The sequence below is a fragment of the Aristolochia californica genome, unplaced genomic scaffold (genome assembly GCF_029961685.1).
Source record: "Aristolochia californica isolate CCGP_79_NKW_82.1479 unplaced genomic scaffold, dmAriCali1.0.hap1 SCAF_11, whole genome shotgun sequence".
Lineage (NCBI taxonomy): Eukaryota > Viridiplantae > Streptophyta > Magnoliopsida > Piperales > Aristolochiaceae > Aristolochia > Aristolochia californica.
Genome location: NW_027181782.1, coordinates 1,035,871 through 1,052,704, shown reverse-complemented (window position 1 = coordinate 1,052,704; position 16,834 = coordinate 1,035,871). Strand labels below are relative to the sequence as shown.

The 16,834-nt window shown below is 39.0% G+C and overlaps 2 protein-coding genes across 5 annotated transcripts; both read right to left on the bottom strand.

Moving 5' to 3' along the window:
• Positions 1–141: 141 nt before the first annotated feature.
• On the bottom strand, positions 142–6,636 carry LOC137943971 (FT-interacting protein 3-like). Of its 4 annotated transcripts, none has more exons than XM_068789428.1 (4): positions 6,284–6,636; positions 5,120–5,167; positions 4,165–4,227; positions 142–3,542 (listed from the first exon to the last, which is right to left on the bottom strand). In XM_068789428.1, the coding sequence occupies exon 4, from the start codon at positions 3,473–3,475 to the stop codon at positions 440–442; it is 3,036 nt and encodes a 1,011-aa protein (XP_068645529.1). In that variant the 5' UTR covers positions 3,476–3,542; positions 4,165–4,227; positions 5,120–5,167; positions 6,284–6,636; the 3' UTR covers positions 142–439. The 4 variants fall into 4 exon arrangements, with proteins under 4 accessions (XP_068645529.1, XP_068645528.1, XP_068645530.1 ...); XM_068789427.1 differs by having other exon boundaries at positions 6,356–6,636; XM_068789429.1 differs by lacking the exon at positions 6,284–6,636 and adding an exon at positions 6,003–6,265.
• Positions 6,637–9,384: 2,748 nt separating this feature from the next.
• Positions 9,385–15,830, bottom strand: LOC137943914 (copper-transporting ATPase HMA5-like). Its single transcript, XM_068789354.1, has 6 exons — positions 15,472–15,830; positions 12,760–14,151; positions 11,980–12,234; positions 11,729–11,851; positions 10,925–11,404; positions 9,385–10,077 (listed from the first exon to the last, which is right to left on the bottom strand). Exons 1-6 carry the CDS (start codon positions 15,763–15,765, stop codon positions 9,661–9,663), a joined length of 2,961 nt encoding a protein of 986 aa, XP_068645455.1. The 5' UTR covers positions 15,766–15,830; the 3' UTR covers positions 9,385–9,660.
• Between the last annotated feature and the right edge of the window lie 1,004 nt (positions 15,831–16,834).

Here is a 16,834-nt window from a genome sequence, read left to right as displayed (position 1 = left end):
TTTGTAAGAGAAACAAACACTTGTTAGAAGTCAGAACCCAGACCCTTTAACTCTCTTCATTAATTTATTCAGTTAAAAGGATCAAACTACCCCTCTTCTCTCAGCACTGGTCTAACATGTGTAGAAAGATACAACAAGACAAAAACAATGGATTTCTCTCAGTGAAACTCTTATTCAACACTTTGGAAGAAAATGTACATAACAACCTCCTAAATTAATGCATATACAACATTCGTAAATTGTTCTTGTCACATCAGGTTTTTGCAAAGCCAATTCCTGTCAATGAGAATTATTGATCTGTTGAGAGTTTACATAGAAACAACCAAGTTCACAGTAAAAGATTTAAATAAACAACAGAACATAAGAGCAACTCTCTACACAGTAACTAACTCAAGCCAGCCAAGAAAAACACCAGATGAAAGGTCACCTCCCCCATTATCTACAGCATACTATCTGTCCTTGCTGGAAGTCTCCTGAAAAAGTTTATAGGAACCGACGGCAGCTTATGTCGGAATCTTGGGTGCCTCATCAGATAGAAACCGGCAATAACTGCAATCACCTGGAATGGTATCACATATAACACCATGGCTGCTATTAAACAAAAGATCACAAAGATTGTTGTCGCTCTTGGGTCCCTCCAGCTCAACAACGACTGCATACGTTCTCCCTGCGTCGCAATATCACCCACAACCGTCTGTATCCTCCCAGCCACACTCCTCAACCTATCATACCTCATTCGAACGAGATCAGGGTTTCGAGAAGTCGGAAAAGTATCAAACTCTTCATCTAATTCATCAGGGTGAACGGTCTCCGCATGAGAAATCCGTGTATTCATGTGTGGAGGATACCTTGGCCTGTACCTATAGTTCCATATACCAATCAAAAACATGTATAGAAAGACAGTAGGCAGTATCAATTCTGGGAAACAAACCAGCATAACAAAGAGAACATGAACCAGAACAGTCGTGACTGGGTTCTTCCAAGCACAAACATCTCCAAACCATTTGCCCACTGCAAACAATCCTGCAAACACTGACATTAATCGGAAAAAATTCGCTTTACTTTTCCTCATACTCCACAAGTGTGAGTTCACATCAGTCATGTACTCTATCACCTCTTTCCTTAACGGGGGCTCTGCACGGCTGAGTCTAGCTGCCACTATGTTAACAGCTTGGAACCTCAGTGCATCTAGTTGAACCACAGTTAGTGGTCTTACATAATGCATCTTCGGTAAGAGTGGCCTTGAATATATGTACATCATGTTCGCTAGTGATGTACATGAGAAACGTATGGCCAAATGTATTTCCCCCATTTTTTTCACCCCTGAGGGATGCAGAACTAGTAACGGGTATGAATGTGTATATACTCGCCCAGTCTCAAGAGTGGATAGACGTATGCGCACTTTTCCAATCTTTAGATCTTTGCTACCACTGGGACCCTTTTCACCAATTTGACAGTTGTCAAATACTCCAATTGTAAGAACCGTTGCCGGATCATACACCTCCCAGTTATACTGCTCATTAAACTTGGGACTTAGACTGCCAATGATTGTCCGCGTACGGATCCACTTGTGACCATATTTAGCAACACAATATGTATCTGATGTGCCTTTCCCATCTCTTGTTTTCATTGGGTGAAGCCCTTCTGCATTCAGGATGCCAAGTTCTAAAACACCAATAGACTGTTTCCATAGTTGCTTTGCTGTGGGTCGTAGGTCACTGCTATAGTGGGTTGATTCGTCCAATACATGGTATCCACCATCTAAACACACACGGAGGTGGAGCCGGCTAGCAAACTTCTCTTTCTTCATCTGATCAATATCCACAGCAACTGGCTTCTCAAGGTGAAACCATCTTGTGTGTATTGGTCTATCATCTGCACGTTTCTCTATAGAAGATAGTGGGATAATAACTCTACCAATGATCTCATCTTTGTTTGACCCCACACGATCCTCTACTGATAAAATAAGGTGATCTTCAAAAGGTTCGGCAGCAACAAACAATAGGTCTTCATTCCACATTGGGTTCAGAGTTCTTGATTGGACAATTTTTGTTTTCAAGAGCTGATGCCCAATTTGAGCTTTGACATACACTTCTGGGAAACGAGTTTTATCAGTTACAATCAAGTCCTGTGCCTCAATAACGTTAACCCGTACATACCACAATCTTGGAGCATGGTACACCTTTGATCTAATGGTACTCACTGCAGCAGCATACCCATCAACTGCTGGTGTAGCAGCATCAGACTGCCATGCATCAGGGAAAGCTTCATCAGCCTGTGTCCCAATCCACACTGCAAGCATAAGTTCACCATTTGTTTTGTCCCCTTTCTTATCCTCAAGGCGGTACCACTGTGGGGCCAATGGACTGTCAGGTGGCACACGTGCAGGGACTTCATTGAGGTCAAACCTAACTATGCCAACAAAGTCATCTTTCACAAGATCTTTGTCTTTGACCACAACCTCAAGAAATGTTGCCTGCATTCGGTCCCTTGAAAAGGCGAAAACCTCATTCCACATGGGGTCTTGCTTCTTCTCAAAGTGCCTTGTCACTCCTTTATAGTTTCCAACTTTGACTTCCACGTAGGGGTCAAGACTTCCTGTAAGATCCATTGCAGGAAGGTCCCGTGCTTTCACCACTCGTACAAACAGGAACTGCATTTGCTCAACCAGATCATAAGTACTGGCAGGTTTTTCTGCACGGATAACACGACCACCCACTACCTGTCCTCCGCCAAGGAATGGGCTAGTCTCTTTTAGTGCAAAATCTACTGGTTGTTGAGAAGATCCAGAGGAATACATGCGAACAATTTTTGGTTGTGGTGCCTCTGGTCTCATCTCGTTTTCTGTGTATCTCATAGGATCCTCAGACATAGCGGCTGAAGAGCGGTTATGCTGCTGGTTTGGAAGGTGGTAAAAAGTGTGTCGAGCTTCTGCTTTACTTTCAGTAACCTGAGAAGGTACTTGGCCTGGATTTGGAATTTGGGTTTGAGCTTGCTGTTGTGTGTGAGACATGACTGGGTCTGCAACAGGGAATGAGTCCATAGCAGGAAGAGGATTTGAGGAGGATTTGAGTGAGTGATCATCAGTAAGATATACTTTAAGACCAAGCTCTCCCTTTACACGAGAGAAAATGCTTTTTTTCTCTAAGGGGTAATGTAATACAACAGAATCTGCATAAGGAACAAAAGAGGTTCCCGCCAGGCGTACTTTTCCAAGGAAAGATTTGGCATGTGTCCCTTTGGTATTGTTGTAAACAAAGGCATCAAGGTAGAGATTAGGTAGATCGGCAGGATCTGATATGTTGAAGTAAAAACTTTCATTCCAGACAGGGCTAAGATCTTTCTCTTTTATGGTAGTACGGTACTTCTGACCATGAAAGTGGAGCTCTACAAATGAGCTGGAAGATCCTTGGCCATCTCTTGGCATAAGGTTGTGGGCACTGACAACCTCTACACCTAGTTTGAGGTTATTCATACTAAGAATGTGTTCTTGCTCCTTTCACCCTGTAGGTAGGTGGAGTTGGTGGTGAGACTTTTACTACCTGGAAGAAAAGTAGTTAAGGTAGATAAGGAAAAAGTATTGTGTGAATTCTACTTGTAGTGAAAGGTAATAAAGTGAATAAAAGAATAAAGGTCCAGTTTCCTGAAACCCTAAGCACACAAACAAAAACATGTTATTTTTAAAAAGCACACAACTTATTACAATACTAATGATCGAGAATAGTATAAGAAACATAATGTCAACAACATCCTTTAAACAACATTCCAACATTGAAGACCAAAATGCTTTTAAAGAGGCTTCAATTTACAAAATAGTAAAAGCAACTAACAATTGTGTTAAAAACTCTCCACACTTCCACAGAACTCTTCCTGTTTGCAAGCTATGCTATTTCTTTGATATGAAATTATTAATTAACACTTTATTACAAAAAAAGCAAGTGCAGAAGCCACAAAAAATATAATAAACCACATATGCAAAGACAATAAATACAGTAGGCCCAGTTCTTTAAATTCCAATTACTTGACTTTCTTTTTTCTTTTTTTCTTTTTTTCTTTTTTCTTATTCTTTTAAGGAATATAACAAAGAAAGAGTACAGAAAAGTTGAATGATCCCAGCTTTGTTAGTTAGGCAAGAGATTGTTGACAAAGAGATGAATTATGCACCTGTTCTCAATGAGAAAGAGAGCTACATACACTTCCCAAGAAGCTCAAATAATATCCGCTAACCTGCAAAAAGTATGTGTTTGATCAACTGGTGAATATATTGTGGTGCCACTTTGGGTTCCAAAAATAATTTTCACTGGTTTAAAAATTAAACAAGTATAGACCCTTCAAAAACTATGACATATATTCTTGGATAAGAAACTTCAGTCACACCTCTCCATAAGACAAAAATACAAATAACATTCAATAATGATATTAGTCATTATACAAGGAAGCAAGTTTTAAATTGTTAGGTGAGAAGGAAACAAAGAAGAAAGAAAAAACTAAGGCTCCCCAACTTCGTCGTGAACAAAACCAGCTGTTCCATGAGGATTTAACAAAAGAATACAAGAGAAACAGAGGAAGTATGTTCATGATTTTTTTTTTATGAGAAAGTATATTTCTGGATTAAATCCTATATAAATGACATCGGCATAAAAATAAGGTAAAGATCTGTCTGATTGATTACTTTAAACCAGGAGTAAATAAGAAATCCCATTGGAATAATTTGTCAAACAAAATTAGAATTATGGAAAGCAATTAAAACATACGGTTTAAAAACTTCAACCAATAAACTTCAAAGTTAAATCAGACAAAACCATTCTAAACATTATCCTGACTTCAAAACCATGTTTCTCCTGAGAAAAATTCTCCTTTTCAGGGTTGAAAAGGGACAAGAACAAAATCCCAATCAATAGAGCAGTCCAACTAAAGCAGTTGCTAAACAGATGTAAAAGGAGAGAACACTTTTCTAGTGCAAATGGTGGACCCCATGAAATCACCAGATAACCCTGATGGCTTATAGTTCCATCAGCCAGACTTCCTTTCCCCTGAACAAATGACTGGTCTGAAAATTCAAAGCTTGAACAAGCACGTCTGCTATGATGAACAACGGCAGAAAGTGAAAAAAACTTGCCTTTTCAGAACACTGGAAAAGAAATCGCCACCTTGTCAACACCTCAACCTGCAATAAATAATGGAAGGTACGACTATAAATCAAATAACAGGTAAATTTCACAAGATTTGCTTTTAATCAAACAGAAATTCGAAGAATTTATCTTATTCGAACTCTTATCTAATCCGGAATTAAAAAAAAAAAATCAAATTTCGGAAGTCTTAAGTCCACGAAATAACACAAAACCTAGAATTCATTGCTGACATTCATATTTGAGTTAAAGCCAAAAGTGAAAGAAAAAGAGTATCAAATGAGTGATCTGAATCTTTAAAGAAACGGAGTCAAAACAAAATAAAAGTTCCGTCTCCTTTAGTTTTTCATTCCCGACCGTCAATTCCAACAAGTACGAACAGAGACATGTATGTGAGATCCCATATTTCGACATTCCAGAAGAAGAAAAAGATGAGAAAATACAGACATACTACATAATCCCTGAGACAATAGTAATAATCTCATTTAGTGGATTCAGATCATCCAATAAAATGCAAATTACTCCTCAGAAAGAGAACATATTTCAGCTCACTCGTACGAAGAAATAGACCTTGCTTTTTTTTTCTTTGTTCTTGTTTTAAAACTCAGGATCCTTGCACTCATCCAGCTATGTCAGGTAGTCGAGCTCAAAAGGATCGTTTTGACATGCATACGAAAAATTCAAAAAGGGAAGAAAGAAGAAGTTTTCAGAACACAAATAGGCGAGAAAGAGAAGACAGTTAATCTAAATCAAAAAGTTTAAAATAAGGCAGCAAAACGAAAGAAAAAAAAAGATCGAAATCATACAAGCCAATTTCTGCTATCATCATCTCTGCTCCTAAAAACAAATTCACAGCTTCAAACTTTTACTTACTTCACAAATAAAAACAGAAAACACTCCCACTGATCTCCTCCGACAACACCAATACTCCAAACAACTAAGCCAAAGAAACCATCTTTCCCATCTCTACAAGATACAAACCATTTTTCCCATCTTCGCACCAATCAAGAAAAACAAAAACACCACTATCACACCTTAATTAACAACCAAACGAACACGCCGCCATTAAATCCTCCCATAAAAAGTTACTCTTTCAAAAACTCCCCCAAGCACCACAAGCTGAAAACCAAACAGACCAAAACAGCAGCGCTCACCTGTTACTCATTTACTCCAACTGTCCCCATTTCTCCAGATATTGACCTCAAAAGAAACCAAAATAAACCCACCTTCAAACAAACTTTCCTTCCAAAGCAAATTTCTCCCTCCTTCAGTTGCAATCCGTCCTCGAGATGAGAAACCCGTACCACAATCGATGGCGTCTGGTCCGGCAAAGAGCCCCCGACCTGGAGCAAAATAAAAAACCCTAAAGGGTAGAAAACAAAGAGCTATGTCGGAGATGGTTCGTGTCGAAAGAGTCCGAAGAGAGAGAGAGGAGAGAGGAGAGTTTTGTCGTCGTTACGTAGAGAACGAGGTGGGCAGGAGTTTCTGCTTTTCCTTAAATTTTTTAAACGCTTTAAAAAACGAGGACGAAAAGGAAACTACCGAGCCTTGCTTCTTTTCTGCTAACGGATAGATTTCGGGGTAGGGGGCGGAGATGGAATGACGGATTTCGCCCTGGACATGGTAAGGAATTTCTCCTTCGGTGCGCGCGTTCATTTTTCAGGGAGATATTTATAGTGTGGCCCGTGCCGCCGTAACAGAATCCCAGTTGGGTCCCACTGAACTCGCAGCCGTTCAACTCTTTGCCACCTATCAAGAGAACGGGTAAGGGTACCCCCTCCCTCCAAGAGATAGGGTTTCATCCCTCTCTTTCTCTTCCCCTTCCTGAAAATAATGGATGATTTCCCGTAGGCCAACGGAAGATTCCTCGGATGTTCAATCCCTCCAAATCAATGCGAGTGAAAACGCAAAAATTAGGCGGCTTCGGTTGACGAACAGGTGTTCGCGAAAATGCGCCTTGACGGCGACCGATTCCGCATCTTTGAGTGATTTCTACGTTGCCTCCGGCCCCGCTCGAGAGGGTGGGCGGCCCATGGTTTTATCTCGATCGATAGCAGGGAGAGAGGAACACGGTTTTGGGTGATCCTGTGGGGCTTGCGAACAGTAGTTCGGTTTTATTCCGGGAAGATCCTGTCGGTCTGTTGCAGGACAAAAAATTTACGGGCCCATCGGTACTTTCCGCTCTCGGCAACCGTGCCCTTTTTTACTGTAGCGATAAGCCAGGGTTTATCTTTTCCTCTATTTTTTTAATAAAAATAATTTAAACATTTAAATTTTAATAATAATAAAATAAATACTATTTATTATTCATTATTATTTTGCTCAATTAAAAATTCTACATATATTTACCGATCGATGATTGGCTCTTCCTTGGATCGAACGGTCTAGTTTGCTTCATTTTTTAACTCGAGCGTCGTGGTAGTGGGCCCGCCATTAGAACTCTTTTAAGCATTGGGTCCCGGCGTTTTCCTCAAACGGGAGAAGCTCATTCATAGCTTCGTAGTTCGTAACGACGTGACGTTCGGACCCATCCGAAAGAGTCATCTATTACGATCCCCACCCTTAAAATAATTTGTGGGACCCACTAACACTTAAATGTTTATGGGCATTTCGGTAAAAAAGATGTACTTCAAGCTAAAGGCCGCGTCAGCGTCGACGTCGGCGTCGGGGATTAATGAAGACTACGGAAAGCGACAGCCCGCCTCGCGATTGTGATCTTACAACGCATCCGATCTTTACACGTGGATTTCAACACGGGGTCGTCGTCACGTGTTTTAGTGGGCTCCCTGAAACACGTGAGCTTACCAATTTTTAGCTCGTCAACCTGTGGACCGGGTTCATCATCTTAATGACACGTGTTCATAAACTATTGGAGTAATAGTTGTACGGCTGACTAAGTAGATAAGATCTGAGATTTAAGGAAAAAGGGCTCCAGCTTTTCTTTTAATAGAAATTTACAGGTCAGATAAAATATTATTTTTTAGTGAGCCCCTATTCTCACACGTGTGGCAACGGGAAGTCTTCCGCAGATAATGTCGGTTCACACGTACGAAACAGCGGTGGGTCCCAGTGTCCAGGATGTCCGAAGGTAAAATAAATATTAAACTGGAATAGCGGTTGAGACGACACATCAAGGGAAAGTTACGCCGAGGAAGAGGTTAGGGGATGAGAATGGGACTTCCATGAATGTGACCTTCGAGGAGGTGGGACATGGATTGATGAGTGAGTATAGAATTTTTAAGTAGTGGATCAAATTGCTTATGGTATGAATGGAGTCTTCCTACAATTTATATGGGGATCCGGTCGGATTTTATGAACCCGATTTGAAAAATTCAGGTTCGGGTTTGTAATTTTACGCTACGGATTGGGTAGGTTTTTTCGACCCAAACCCGACACACATATGAGACAAAGAGGTGAATTCCATATATAATGTTGTTGATTAGGCACAAATCAAACTATCAGACGTGACTCCATTAAAAACAAAGTTATTTTGTAATTATCTCAACAATTCCACCAATGATCATGAAGCACTAAATGTTGTCTAATTCAAAATTATTAACAGCTTAAATGAACACCCTAATCCATACATCAAATCATTTCATAGAAGACCCAAAGGTTTGACACTCTCCACCTAAAACAAAAACAATGATCATGAAATCAAAGATATTTTGACTAGTATGAAGTAAAATATTCACCTAAAACATAAACAATAATCATGAAATCAACCATTTGTTTTATAATTCACTACATTTTATATAAAAAAATATTTTATGTCTTTTAATTTTTAATGTGAAGTTTAAGTAGTAAGGATGGTGTCACTCTCAATCACATACACTGAGCCAATAAGTGGGAAGTGTTATCCACTCCCATTTTCTCATATCTCTGAAACAAATATAAGAGGGAGGACTAGTTTATTAAACACCTAACTAATATTATCCAAAAGATCGGCGTAAAACTAAATACTTAACCCAGGATCATAACAATACTCCCCCCGTTATGAACCGACGTCTTTCACGGCCCACTCTAGTGACACTAGCCCGACCCACCTTTTCGGGTGTAGTAATAATTTTAATCCGGCCTCTAGGTAACGAAAATTTAAGTACTTAACCCAAGATCATAATATAATTCAAGGCTATTAATATTACTTGTTTTATGATTTTTTTATTTTTAGAACCATTACATGAAAAGGTTTTGTTCAAGTAAACTTAGAAGAGGATATAGGTTTAACACATCCACTACACCAGAATTAAATAGTGGTTCATAATCACTATTCTCCCTACCAATTATGTTCCAAGAAATTTTTCCTTCGTTATTGATAAAAAAAGTTGCTTCATTAGGAAATATTTACATAAACAAAACAACGGCCAAACCTTAGGAGGTGCACAAAATAATGTTCCAGTCTTCCTGATGCTTGAGTTATTTCAAGCAATCCACACACTTATTTACCTCAGGAAGAACATTGTGCAAATCTTTCTCCTGCTATTGAAGTACTTCTTAATCAAACCTATATACATCTCTCATTTGGAACCACTCATTCCACTACAATCCCCCTTATCTGAAGTGCGTCCAATCTTTTGGGTCTCTTGTAATACTTCAGCAGGAGAGAGCAACAAACCACACTTACTGAAGAAGCAGCCATGGCAGCCCCAGCCACCCACGGTGGCAGACGGAACCCTGTAGATGGAAAGAGGACCCCTGCAGCAATTGGAATCCCAAGGCAATTGTAACCAAGAGCCCACACATAGTTTAGGCGGATACGGTCAAATGTTTTCCTGGAGAGATCTATGGCAGTTATAACATCTTCCAAGTTGCTCTTCATGAGCACAATGTCAGCAGCCTCAATGGCTATATCTGTGCCAGCACCAATCGCCATTCCAACATCAGCAGCCACTAGAGCTGGGGAGTCGTTAATGCCATCACCAACCATTGCAACAGTTAATCCGGACATCTAAGACAAGAAAGGGGACATTGTATAACAGTCAGATTGTAAAGAAATAAGGTCGAATCTTCTCATGGAACGCAAAAAACAAAGAATCAGCAGTAATGACATTGTAATGTGACAGAGAAATTCGATTTTCCAGCTAAATGTTAACACTAGCATCCTATCTCATTAAGATCTCTATTTTCTTTCTCAGTAACTTAGAGAATCTCATTAGATGTCCACTGGAATAACTACATGACGTTATTTTTAGTGCCAGAATAGTGAGATTCCTGTTAGCAGAAATCTTGTCAGCACAGGGCTCTTGAGTAAATAAAGAGATCAAATACCTCAATTTTTTTTTACAAGAGTCAATTGGCATACTAAAATATTTCAAACAACTAAACATCTTGTCTGTCTATGATCATCATGACCTCATAATGATCTACCTTTCATGTATATTCTGAAGATTCACGACACGAACTAAAGTTTGTAGGTTATTATTTGTCAGCTTTTCCCCAATTTGACAACTGATAGGGACTGAGTCCTCATCTGCATGGCTGAATCTACTCATCAATTAGCGGGGAACGGTAGGAGATAATTGATGGCTGCCACACACATATTCATGAGTGAAATCTCAATACCGTCAAACAAGTGTTTCAAATCTCCAACTCTTGAGACCTCAAAGACAGCCTGATCTCTTGGCACTAGGCACGCATACTGTTTTATAGATGAGACAAAGTCATGAAATTTTTCTGTGCATGAGTTTTACAGAGAAGCTAGACTAGAGAAAACAATGTGTAACATGTGTATTCAGATTCATGTAATCAAAGATGAACGCATTGGGATAACAAAAAATGAAAACACAAACCTTTACCTGTAATTCTTTTACTTTCTCTGCCTTGTCCTCTGGTTTTGCTTCTGCTACAACGGTTTCAATCCCAACCTCCTTTGCAATAGCATTAGCAGTGCCCCAATTGTCCCCTGTCACCATAATGCTTTTAACCTTCATGGACTTGAGAATGGAAATAACATCTTGGGCCCCAGGCTTTAAGGGATCAGATATGGCTATCACTCCAACAACCTCACTATCTATGGCTACCAAAATGCCAGTTTGAGCCATTTCTTCAGTTTCCACCAAAATTTCCTCGGCCTCCACTGGAACAGGAACTCCAGAATCCAATATCAAGCTCTTGTTTCCTACAATTATCTGTTTGTTCTGGACTTCAGCTCTAACTCCATGGCCTGTTATGGAGACAAAGTCCCTTGCTTCAGCCCAGACATGGGCCTCGTTCTCATTTCCGAATTTCTTAGCATATTCAACAATGGCCTTTGCAAGTGGGTGCTCACTATTTACCTGTATGAGTAGAAAAGAAAGCTATTGCTTGGTTCAGTGTGAAACAAAAAGTTTTAGCAAAAGGCACATATTAAATTTCAATTAGCAAAAAAAAGTTTAAATTGTAGTAAATTTTCTTGCCTTATTTCCAGTTTACAATGCTTACTAATTCCTGAAGAATAATGATTCTCAACAAAAAATGAATTAAGTAATATTTTCAGCAGATATGGAGAGATTAATTAACAGCAAACTTCAGTGCTTACATGCCCATAAATTCTAAAGAGTGAAAAAAAGTTTATATCGATCATAAAGTCAACATGGAAACTATACCGTAGAATTATTTACCTCAGCAGCTGCCACCAACTCATAGAAATCTCGCAGCACATAATTTTTCAGGAGCCTAGTGCTAACCACGACAGGCTTTCCCATGGTGAGGGTCCCAGTTTTGTCAAACACAATACAGTCAACCTACACAGTAATATTAATGCATAAGTATCCTCTTAAAAGACAATAGAAAACACAAATTAATAAATGTTTTGACATAACTATGAATTTTATGAGGGAAAGAATAGGTAGAATTACTTGTAGAAACCAACCTTGTGTGCACTCTCTAGTGCTTGCCCTCCCTTAATTAGGACACCCTGAGAAGCACCAACTCCGGTGCCAACCATGACTGCAGTGGGTGTCGCCAAGCCAAGTGCACATGGGCAGGCTATGACCATCACTGAAATGCCAAACTGGAGAGCAAGTTGAAAGCTATCCACGGATGATGGTATCCAAGACTTGGGATACGCATTTAACTTTCCCGCCAAAAACCAGGCTAGCCAAGTTGAGAACGAGAGAACAATGACCTCAAATACAAATTAAAAAGGAAAAAAATTAGAAAATAAAATCCAAATATTCAAACCATACTTGTATGTTAGCTTCTAAATGGATCTGCAGTTGAACGAGGGCTTCATCAGTTTACAGAAAGGCAGTGAAGCAACTCAATAACTTTTATCCAAAAATAAAAATGAAAGTATAGCTACAGGTAGCTTTGGGACTCATCTATTCTGAAGTAAAGGAAGATGAGAAAACTTCCCCAAGTTACCATAAAAAAGAGGACTTATCTTGAAAATGTAAAAGTTCTTATGAAATGAAATTGATCCTTCAGTTTTATGAAGAAAAAGAAGGAAAAGTATGTAAAAGTGTGTTCACAGTAATTCGCTGAAGGAACTATTCCACAGATTGATGAAAAATTAAAGAAGGCTTCAATTTGAATATAGCTAGTAGATGAACTATTTCAGATATCCAGAACATAACCACAATAGGTACACATACATAGACAACTAACAAGTAAAAGAAAGATCCATAAAAAGAGAAGAATATTTACTCACTAGAGGCACAAAAAACTTAGAAATACGATCTGCAAACTTCTGCACTGGAGCCTTTGCCATTTGTGCGGATTCAACTAGTCGAACAATTTGTGACAACGCACTCTCTGACCCTACCCGTGTTGCCTGAATATGCAACACACCATTTTCATTCAATGTCCCACCAATTACACTATCACCCTTCCTCTTAGCAACAGGTCGGGCTTCTCCTGTTATCATACTCTCATTGACATGGCTTTGACCCCATATGACAAAACCATCAGAAGCCACCTTCCCACCTGGTGTTACTTTGATCACATCGTTCCTTTGGATCAATCTGCTATCAATCTCTTCTTCATTTATCACATTTCCTTCACTATCAAAAGTCAATAAAGTTGCTGTTTCAGGTGCCAAGTCCATAAGTTTAGCCATGGCTTCTGATGTTTTACCTTTGGCCAAGACTTCCAAATACTTCCCCAGCAAAATAAAAGAGATGAGCATTGAACTAGTCTCAAAGAAATCAGTGCCCTTAAATACTTCCGAAGTTGCAGCTCTCAATACTGAATAAACTGAATAAAAGTAAGCAGCATTTGTACCCAGAGCAATCAAAACATCCATATTTGCCGAACCATGTCGAAGAGCCTTATATGCACCAGTATAAAACCTCCGACCAATAATGAATTGAACTGGAGTAGACAATATCCATCTCAAAAGCTCTCCCACAGTCAGCATCTTCACTACTTTGGTGTCCAATCCATGTTTGATCCCCGGGATGTACATAAACACCATAGATGTGAGGAACACTGGGATTGTAAAGACCAAACTCCATAAAAAGGACTGGTAATATTGTTTGATCTCTTCCTGCCTAAAAGGTTCTCTACCACCTCCTTCAGGGAATATAGTTGCATTAAAACGACCAGACCCAGTAGACTGAATGACTTCAATGAAATTCCTGGGTCCTGTTTGATCAGGCTTATAGGAGAGAGAGACCTTTTGGAGAAGCGGGTCTATGATTATATCTTCAATTCCAGGAAGTGCCTGAAGGGAGCTTTCAATCATTCTCATTGACCTATCAGTCCGTACACCATCCAATTTGAGCAGTATTTTGCTCCTATCTTCCCCGGTGCTGATAAGTATACCTTCGAAACCACTATCATCAACTGCCTCCACCAGCTGGTTTGGGTTTATGATCTTTGGGTCATATCTGATTTCTGCTTCTTCAGTTGCTAATGCAACAAGAGCTTGCTGCACGCCTGGGAGACCTTGAAGAGCAGATTCAACAGTTGCTGAGCATGAAGTGCATGTCATCCCTCTGATACGTATTCGGCATTTGAGGATGGGTCCTTCTTTCACTTCTTCATTTATCAAGTAAGCTTCAAACCCAACATCTTCAATGGTTTCCCGAATTGTGTCCTCCTAAGTAAACAAGCACATTACAAACCATATCTTAGATAACTTATTTAATAAAAGAAAGACAATCAGCTCAAACGTGAGCATGCAATTGAAAACACAAACAAGGGGTATGACCATGCGCTTTCCAATAATTGGATTCAGTAGCCTTTTTATTTACCTTGGCATTCTTTCATAAGTCCATCAATCAGTAACTGTAAAATCACATGTTTGATTGGTCTAATCCATCCAAGGAAGAAATGTCCTTATCAAATTTCAATCAATTATGGAACAGAAGTTGCATGTAGACCAGAATTGGATACCATAACTTCCATTAGATATTCATTTATTCTTTGGCCCTAATAATTGTTATCTTTTCTTCTTTTCTAGCATGTTTTCCCCCTTTAGAGATCACGAATGATAAGACTATTAACAAACTTTTAAATTTTTTTAATTTTCTTTGAAATATTAAAAAGAGGTTACAAGAGATGGGCAAAAGTTCTTTGATGGATTTTCTTTTCAACAGTATCAAAATCCTGATAGACAAATAATGGAAGAAGTAACAAAGCTGAGAAACACAAATCGACCACAGGGGAAAAACTTCGTTTTCCACGGGACCCCAATTAAATACGTGAGACCACTCCTACCCATTAGTATTCAGTACCATGGGGTAGATGGCCCTGCATCATATTCAGATGTGACAGCACAACTCCAAAGAGCCACTAAGGTGGTCCGCACACAGAGTAACTTAACAACCAAGATGAAATCCCTTGACAGAAGTACAGGTGGAAGTCTCTTAAACACAAAGACAGTATTTTCTTAATCTTCCTGAATGAAACTTATAACGTGAAATTTAATACACTCAATAAATGTGGAAGGAACCAGACATGCTTCATCCAAAAAAGTCTAGAAGAAACTCAAACAGGTAAGCCACAAGATGGAAAGCTGAAACGACAAGAAAGAAAGAAACATCATGAAAAAAGACGAATAATTATCGTGAAAAGATCAATAACGAATTGTAAACAAAATTATTTTCAAAATAGAGAGAGATCCAGCCAAACTTTGACGAGATTTCGATCATGAGTCAACTCCTGGGAAACAGGAAAGAAGCAAAACAAAGAAACACACCAAGACTCTAAGGCAATTCAAAGATACACAGACTTCAACCAATGAAGCATTTCTATATGGAACAGAAATCAATACATGTAATATATCCCGAACGAACATACGCAAAAATCACAGTAAAACCTAACCATGGACTGAGATTTAAAAAAAAAAAAAAAAAAGAAACGTTCCCCAAAATACAAGATTTTTCGAAAAGAAAAGAAATAAAGACGCGGAACTTACATTCACAAAGCCGGGATAAAACAGGACGAGCGCTCTGTTATTCAAAACATCGACAGCGGCGTTATTGATCCCAGGCAGCCGCTTAATCGCCTTCTCTACCGATCCAGCGCATGCAGAGCACGTCATTCCCGTAACGGCGAAAAGGGCTTTGTTCACTACAGACCCTTCCAAATCTCCCGGAATCGAGGCTCCTTTTGGGTACTTGGGCATGGAAGGATAATGGGGTCGAGCCGAAAGGTCTCTAGAACTTTCACTACTAAAGCAGGAGAGGCCGAACATCTTCGACGACACCATCGCGCAGCCTCCGAGCTCCGTTTCTGCTCTGTTTCTTCCTCCCCAACCAATCTCGTCTTCGCTCCAAAACGTTGCGGCTTTTGAAGGGGAAAGCTGTTATGGTTACGTACTTACGTGAGCCTTCAAGGCTATTTTATTATTTACGACGTATTTTTAAATAATATAAAAAATTAAAAATTAGAAAACCTCTTCAAATAATGCCTAAAGAAAAAAAGAGATATATATGGAAATAATAAAATATTAAAATGGAAGAGGGCCCCACTTTCAAGGCGGCAACCACATAATTTTGACTTTGTAATACGGGTTGACTTTTATGTAAGTGGGCCGTGGGGCCTGGAGTCAATATAATGGTTCTTAGGGACGGTTAGTGACTACAATGGAAAATAAAATAGTAAAAAAATTATTTTCTCTTTGATTAATTTTCTCAATGGAAAAATTTTTATTGTAAAAAATTCCGTTTTATCGGTTTTCTTGCATTTGTGCCACTTTAGGAAATAATAGAAAATTAATTATAGTATTTTATATTTATATTAAAAATAAATTTATTATAAAAATAATATTAAAAAGTAAGAAGTAAGTGATAAGAACTCCTTTGAAAGGATTTGATAAAAACCACCACATTTCGAAGGTGGTGAGGATGATGTATTTATAATCTCACTTCACCCTTAGTCTACAATTGAAGTAGAATTCAAAACTAGATCTATGAACGGCTTGTTAAAAGAGTAATTATATCCTCCCTAGCGATTGTCGAACATTCTAATCCTTTCAAAAACAAAAATAATCAGTTTACAATAAAGAAAAATCCAAAAACCCAGTGTTCTTACCAGCTAACTTGATATAGGGCTGGAGACTAGAGCTCTGTGTGTATGTGTATGTGTGTGTGTGTGTGTGTGTGAGAGAGAGAGAGAGGAGGCCGGAGTTGTGTGTGTGTGTGTGTGTGAGAGAGAGAGAGAGAGAGAGTTTTGGATTAAAGCAATGTTGTAGTGAATCTTATAGTGTAAGAAAGCTCCTAAGATGGTAATCTGAGTTAGCACAAATTGTGAAAGATATTTTTTTCGTACATTTTCCT